Raw genomic sequence first — 8,364 nt, forward strand, 5'->3', positions numbered from 1 at the left:
TTGGAACATTTGACAACTGAGTTGTCATTTTACATTGGAACATTTGACAACTGAGTTGTCACTTTACATTGGAACATTTGACAAGTGAGTTGTTACTTTACATTGGAACATTTGACAACTGAGTTGTCATTTTACATTGGAACATTTGACAACTGAGTTGTCATTTTACATTGGAACATTTGACAATGAGTTGACACTTTGCATTGGAACATTTGACAACTGAGTTGTCATTTTACATTGGAACATTTGACAACTGAGTTGTCATTTTACATTGGAACATTTGACAACTGAGTTGTCACTTTACATTGGAACATTTGACAATGAGTTGACACTTTACATCGGAACTTTGAAACTATTTTATCAGGAAGAACTTATTTTTCTTGTTTTAAGTAATATGTTCATTTAAATGAATGATTTTTCTACATTTTATTACAAATATGCTTTATGATATATTATTTAATTATCGATTTTTTCACCAACATAATGTATGTCTCAGGGCCGACATGAAGCGACCATGCATCCTGTTCTTCGACGAGTTTGACAGCCTCGCGCCCAAGTAAGTCGCATATTGTAAGTACAAGGTGTTTGTACGTTACCACTTACATTTCTATTGATGTCTCAACCCTAGGTATTTGGTGATGATTTTAACTGCAGTACTTTTAATCTTTTTCTTCCTTAAGGAGTTTCTTTTAACGATAACTAAAATTAGTGTCTTGTATTAGAGAAGGGGAACATTTACGTATCAAAGTGCCATTTTTAAAGAAATGTTCAATACCCTGTTAGATGTGCTGTCGAATAATGACTGCGATTATTACATCAATTCCATCCATACTTCATACTTTTCTCGTAGTGTTTTTATGATCAGGGATATGCCCAAAATATGTCGTCGGTTTGTGACCCCTGTATCAGAGGATAAGTTAGGTTTGTCACAGACGCGGGCACGACTCTACTGGCGTGACAGACCGCGTGGTGAACCAGCTGCTGTCCCGCATGGACGGGGCGGAGGGCGGCGCGCGCGGGCCCGTGCTGGCCGCCACCTCGCGCCCCGACCTGGTGGACCCCGCGCTGCTGCGCCCCGGCCGTCTGCAGCGCCACGTCTACTGCGCACTGCCCACACAGGTACACTAGCCACCCCACTGTCCCCACGTGGGGACAGATGACAATAGAAAGTTGCATCCGTCCCACCTTTTAGTCCAACTATCACCAATGACGTGACATGGAACCGTTAAGAAATAAAATAAGTTCCAACCGTCACTCGTCGCAAAAGGTGGGACGGATGAAACTTTTTATTCTCTTCTGTCCACACGTGGGGACGCATTTTAGTGGACTTTTATAATTTGTAATTTACTTTTTTTATTTATTTTCATGTTTATTAACATGAACACGAACATGATAAACTAGGTTTCGCTTACGACTCATAAACATTTCCAAAATTAAATACACATCTCTATAACGACGTATATATTTGTACAGCAAGATCGTTACGAGATCCTGCTGACCCTGGCCAAGGACGTGGTGATATCGGAGGAGGTGGAGCTGTCGGCGCTGGCTGCGCGCACGGAGGACTTCTCTGCCGCGGACCTCAAGTCCTTGCTGATCACCGCGCAGCTCACCAGACTGGAGAAGAACCTCGTAAGTCATTTTATACTAATATTATGAGAAAAAAGAAATTTTTTTTGTATGTAATGAAATAACTTAATAGGTTACAGTTTTTTAGAATTCACAATTTTATGTGGATGGACCCGCGAGCAACAGCTAGTATTACATAACGCGACAACTGTACCCCCTTATAACTTGGGAGTAACCCCCTATAACGCGAATATTCCTAATATATTTTAAAAGAACCCTTATAACGCAACTTATGGCACTGGCATGTTGTAGAACACGTTATACGCGTAATTTCTACAACATGAATTCGTATAACGCGGAACCATCAACCGCGTTATAGAGGGGTTTACTGTAGATGAATTTTAGTATTTGTTGCTAATAGTAACAAATATAAAACTAAAGCTTAAAAACAATGACAATTAGTTAAGATTTGAGTTTTTACACTAGAGTGTTTTATGCATTTAAAAAAGGTTTGACGTAAAATCTTTAGCTCTATTGATTCCCATATTTTTTCTGTCTATTATCAATGAAAATGAGCGAGATAGCAATGTATAGGTAATATATCTATTTTAAATAGGTAAGTAAAGAAAGCAGCAGTATGGAGAGGGTGGAGGTGCTGCCGGAGGACGTGGAGTCAGCGCTGCAGGAGACCAAACCCTCGCTGTCTAAGGAACAGAGGCTCTTCTATGACACAATGTGAGTTTAATACATTAAAACTAGCTTTTGCCTGCGAATTAGTTCGCTAATTTAAATAAAAATATACTAGGAACCCTATGTGGTGTCTCAGATCCGTTTTGGAGATAATTACTACGGATCCATCCATTCATAGGTTTTTAGTACCAATTTCCTCTAAGCGGTTTGTTGAATGTTTTTGGAACAGTAGAAATAGGAGTAAGAAATTGGATTTTATTTACAATAGCCTAAAATGAGAGTTCTGGACATTAGCTGACGAAAAAGGCGAGATCTAGGGTCTAAAGGGAGGTATTGATGTATTTCTTAGTAATAAAAATATTATACTAAAGCAGATTTGGCTCTCAATTTTCTTTCTGCATGTCGATTACTGTAAAATATTGAATATTTAGTAATATTGTTTCTGTTGACAGTTACCGTAGGTTCCGCGGCGAGCCGCTGTCAGCTGAGCAGCGTCAAGTCTCACAACTTATGCAGAAACAACGAGTTACTTTAGCTTAGTATACAAATAAAACTTCAAGTTACTAAACCCTCTCTATAACGCGCTCGATGGTTACGCGTTATAGAGAATCCCCGTTTAAATCGTTTTTCAACTTCAGAGATAAATCGCGTTATAGGAGCGAAATCGCGTTATATAAGTTATATGGGGGCTAGTGTTAATGAAATTAAAATGTAAGAGAGCGCGTTATAGGGGGGTTACTGTATTTTATTACTAGCGATACCGTGCTTTATCCGAATTTGCTACAATATAAAAATTACTTGTATACAAGAGCTTGTATGAAGTGTTTTTTTAAATATATTCGGTACATGAATTAACTAACGCTTTTACTTATATTTCATAACTTTAAGCTATATTTTATGGTATATAAGGGTATAAGTTATGCTTGGCACAGCTTAATTGGCTACCAAAGACATTTTATTATTTTTTATTTAATTATATAGGCTTGATTTATTGGTATTGTACAATTTAAAAATATAGTTAGTTTAAGTATATTAATTATTAGCTTTTGTTAGTAATTTAATTAACAGTAGGTTTTTTAGGTGAATGTTTACGAAGTAATTTTGTTAAATTTTATTAAGGAACAAATATTTTAATATTTTTTGATATGTAATGAAGGAATAAATTTATTTTTAATTAAATGTACTTATAATATAATAATTTATATAGTTTATTTGTATATTTTGTTATTTTGTGGCGGATGTTTTAAATAAATAGTTTTTTTTTATATTAATCTTGTTTTATTCGATCATAAATTAAATGAGAACAACTCGTTTAATGTAACATAAGTATTTAATAATTAAAGTTATACATACTGAAAAACAAGTATAAAATGTTTTTCTCTGGACTAGCCATGGGCAAAACCCATGACATCAAACACGGAATTAAAAATAAAACTTGTAAATAACCTGTGTTTTTCCAGACTGTTCTAGATCTGTGATATATTTCATTAAGATCTGTAAAGACGTTTTAACTAGTAACATCCATCCATCCAAACTTTCGCATTCATATAAGTACTAGTTGTTCGCGACTTACTCGCGTAGAATTAAAAAATAAAATAAAAATGTAGCCTATGTTACTCAGTGATAATATAGCTTTTTATTGGTGCAAGAATTTTTAAAATCGGTCCAATAGTTTTTGAGTTATTTCAATACAAAAATACAAAACTTCCCTCTTTATAACATTTATATAGATAAGTATGAAATATCAGTAAATTATTTCTAAAGTATCATCAATTTAAGGAGGATATCGATATCGAAGATCCGATACAAAGTTTGTTGAATTAGTCGATATCTCGCATAATTACGACACCGCGTGGAGCGACTGATATAGTTAACCCATCAATATTACAAGCCTCATTAGTGTTCAGAGTTGTTAGCTATTTAAAATACATATACGCCTAAAACCAAGTGAATATTGTAAGTAAAATGTTAATCTCAATGAATACTTTAATATTCGTAAATTATAACCAGAAAACAATCTATACGTATTATGTTTTAAGCTTAGTTTACGTTCGGCCAGTATAGTTAGACAGCGCTGGCATAATGTAAATACCAACTAATACCGCTGAACCCATATAGTTATGCCAGGCCTGTGTTGTACTACTGTCCAACTGTACTGGTAAAATATAAACTAGGCATTATCCAAAAACTATTGAATTTTAAAATTCGTTCTGAAATTTTTATTAAATTGTTAATAACTCTAAGAAAACTATAGTTAACCATAAATTGGAGTAGATTATTATAAAAATTATGGTAAATATTTAAATAGATACAAAAACAAGCGTCTTAATGTTGGCACATTCCGTTGTATAATTAAAATAAGCATAATTTCGTTGAACGTAGCAGATAATCATGTTTTATTGAAAAACTTATGCGCGCCGCGGCTGAGATTAGTTCACAACTTGCACAATAATTTAGATTGAACGATGATTCCGAACGCGCCGACACCGCCATCTTATTTGCCGCGAAATTTTGCATTGCACAGATACTAAATTATTTTATACCTTTACTAGAAACGTCTTGTAAACGAATGAATTAAGCCAGCAGTGTTTCATATAAACAAACATGATGTTCAGTTGTTTTCTTGTGTTATTCTGTATATCAAAATAAATCAAGCTAGAGAAAGACACAAAAATATGCCGAATCTGAATGTGTTTTCGTTACTTATGTATTATTTAGCATAGCCACATCCAGTGTGATACTGTGTAGTTCAATGTAACCGCATCGTGTGAAGTTTGAGCACAGTTTAATGGTTTAAGTCGCGTTCGCAACAAGCTGTGTAATGAATTAATCGTGAACGCGGCCGCGGGAAGCGCACCTCATTATTAACCACTGATATGAGAGCAGTAAATCTGAAGTTAGACTTGAGAAGTTATTAATTATTTGAAAGAGTTATTGATCTTAATATATGAGCACTGATAGAGGTTTTATTCCACACCAGTTTTCGCCCGCGGTTTTCGTCGGCATGGAATGAAATAAAACAAAAGTGACTAGCCTATGTGTTCTTTCAGACAATCCTCTACATCTATACCAAATTTTATCAAAATCCGTTCGGCCGTTTAGACTACAAACTCAAACAAACATCTATCTATCCATCCATCTAAACTTTCGCATTTATAACGTTAGTATGATTTTTATGTTTGTATTATTTTATTGTATAATTATGTCATTATTGTGAAGATAAATTGCTGGTCAAAGAATTTATAACGTAAGTTAATAGAAGCAAAGGAAATATCGTTCACCGTCTATCAAAAATATAAAAGCTTGAAGGTGAAAATTAGGACCCTTCTGTCTGCGCGAAGAAAGCGGTTTTTATTCCGCTTAAAGTAATTATTGTATTTTTCTGAAAGAGTTTGTTAGCGGACCATTCAGCTGGGGCGCGGACGCTTTTCTGTGCCCAGGGACGGACTCTAGCAATCTTTTTAAAAATTCTATTAAACAATATAATTGAAAAATAGACGTGAAAGGAAAGAGCACGACAATATTTTCATTTGTAGAAACATTATATTATAGTTATAATTTGATTATTCATCAATTAACTAATTAATAAGATGAGTAACGAATGATAACTAAGGTTACCAGATTACCCCGACGGAGACTTATTAAAAACCACTGTAATAATATGCACAAAATTCGCATTAAAATATGCCTAGCTCGTACTCATTCCTTTATGACATTGCTATTTACAAATAAAACAGCTTTAAAGGTAAAAAAATATTTTAGAACATGTTGCTGTACTAAATCAAACATATATTTTCAATGAAACCAAGTCCAACTCTGGGCGTGGACCGGAGTTTTCTTGTTTTCCTTGAGTTTTCTCAGCTTTTCTTCGCGTTTTCTTTCGTTTGGTGCCGTAATTAGCTCATTCAACACCCCGAACCCTCCCGCATTTTGCTTTCAACCTAAATTATCTTATTTATTGTAAACACGTTTTATTATATTCATTTTGACTCTTCTTTCAGTTCAACGTTTCAAAAAAAATATGTTTTATTCCTATACATAATTCACAAGCATTTACGATTCTAACCTATAAGAGTAATCGTTTCGCTTGACTTTTCAAGTTAACAAAAACAAAAGTTATTAAAATTAAAGAAAAGAAAATAAGAAAATTGTCAAACAAAACACGTAGCCCGCTATCTCTTGAGCCGCCCAGACGTGGCCGTAAAAGAAAAAGGGGCAAAGTCTCGGAAGTGTCGCTGATAAGCCGACGTAATGGCGGCCACGATACCGCTCCCGCCTTTTTCTCCCGCCAACAGCGCATTGTGCCACAGAATGGCAACACAAAGACACACCACAATGCGATCTGCTTTCTCACTAAAGCGATGTAATTTTTTTGTAGACTACAAAGGTTGAGGAGATAGATTTCTTAAAGCTATACTAACATCGGGCAAAAAAAGGCATAATTATCTAAATGCTTTTTTTAATTAAACATAGTAAATTTTAACTGTAAAAACATGAATGAATTCCGAATAAAGACGCTATGTTACTAGCTCTAGTATTTCTGTTATTAATTACATCAAAAATTATATCTATAATATTTAAAGCTATATTTTTGTATCGATTTATTTTTAACCTCTGGATCTCGCTTTAATATATTAAAGTGCTTAAATAAAACAATTTATTAATAAGCGAGTGTTGTTGAAATATTAATAACCTCAGCATACACAGCCGAGTGCGCTCGATTTGATCTTTTAATAAGATGTTAATTGACACGTATTAGAATTTTGAAGTAAATTACAAAGGAGGGCGACCTCCACGCGCCCCCCACATTAGCGGCCGGGTGGGGCGCGCGACAAATTTTTGTTTTTCTCTCGCGCTTGAGACAGCAAGTCAGGTATTCCACGTGCTAGAACGAGACAAAGAGAAGTCCACACATTGCTTTTGTTAAAGAGTAAAAATAATAGAGAGAACGGTCGTTTATCTCTTTTTATGGCGCGGCGGTATCTTCGCGCCGTCGTTCGCTATTATGGAAGACAATTTTGGCGCGAAAGAAAACTGCTTATTACCTCTTATTCTTGAAAGTGCGCGCCCCACTCCTCACTTTATAACGACTTTGTGAGCGAAAGCGCTCCTTTATACTGAAATGATTTTTATTTCCATCGTTTTAACTGAATAATGTATACTCCCAAAATTATTATATTTTCTTTTAGATGTCATGTGTTCATATTTCACATGTTTATGTACATTTGATAACATAAAAAGTAAAATCATTGTTAAGTCTGTATTCTCTCTAAGCGCACAAAATATTATTGTATAGAAAATGTAATAAAAAATCGCCTACGAACTAGTTATAAATTTTTTTCAACTATCAAGAAGTGTAAGTCGCTGCACTTTAGATAAGGCGTGTATTGTGCCTCTTTTCTTCGCAGCTTTTCTATCAGAGAATTAGATCGTCGCCAGCAAATGGATTAAGAAGTTAAGTATTTATTTATCGTTCGTTTAATCTGAGATCGTCGCGGTTAGACAAACAGACAGAAGGAAAATTATACGCTTTGTTAGGGTGTAAAGGTGTCGACACATTAGAGTGTTTTTTTTTTACTAATTCAAATATAAACAATTAGTAAGTACAAATTCTTAGAATTTCATCTTCAAACAGTGGAATCTGACGCTATCCTGCCTGTACGCAAAGAATACTGCTCACTTATTTTTTTAATTGTATGCTGTTCTCTAAAATGGCAGGAAAGGAGGAAAAATTACAGCAAGATCAAGATCAAGACACATTGAATACGTAGGAAAGAAAACTTGCGTGGATCTACAGAGCATAGATGTTATAACAATATTAAGGAACTGTCCCACCAAATTGTAAATTGTCTGATAACAATCCAACGTATAAAATATTTGATGGAAATTTCGGATTTTGTAACCTTATCTGATAGTGACGTCATTGTTAAGCTATCTGAACCTCTATCAGCCAGTGTGACAGGCCCTAATTCTACAAATATAATACAAAGTCTATCGCTGGCTGGTTTCCAAGTAAAAATCTGTTCGAAGTGAAACGACAGTACAAAGTATCTCAGATATCGGTCTTAATTTTGTTTCATCTCACGGCTTGTTGACACTGCCGAG

At 34.8% G+C, this 8,364-nt stretch overlaps 1 protein-coding gene across 2 annotated transcripts in view; it reads left to right on the forward strand.

The window, feature by feature from the left end:
- LOC106101367 (peroxisome biogenesis factor 1) overlaps positions 1–3,410 on the forward strand; it is an 8,378-nt gene extending 4,968 nt beyond the window's left edge. The window contains exons 9-13 of one of the 2 annotated variants that reach the window (XM_013280565.1): positions 497–556; positions 933–1,119; positions 1,474–1,632; positions 2,186–2,304; positions 2,712–3,410. In XM_013280565.1, coding sequence (XP_013136019.1) covers positions 497–556; positions 933–1,119; positions 1,474–1,632; positions 2,186–2,304; positions 2,712–2,799 — 613 coding nt within the window. In that variant the 3' untranslated portion in view covers positions 2,800–3,410. Of the gene's footprint in view, positions 1–496; positions 571–932; positions 1,120–1,473; positions 1,633–2,185; positions 2,305–2,711 lie in introns of those variants that run through there. The other variant, XM_013280566.1, reaches the window with a different exon arrangement.
- Positions 3,411–8,364: the final 4,954 nt, after the last annotated feature.

The sequence above is a fragment of the Papilio polytes genome, unplaced genomic scaffold (assembly GCF_000836215.1).
Source record: "Papilio polytes unplaced genomic scaffold, Ppol_1.0 DF823991.1, whole genome shotgun sequence".
In the NCBI taxonomy this organism is placed as follows: Eukaryota; Metazoa; Arthropoda; class Insecta; order Lepidoptera; family Papilionidae; genus Papilio; species Papilio polytes.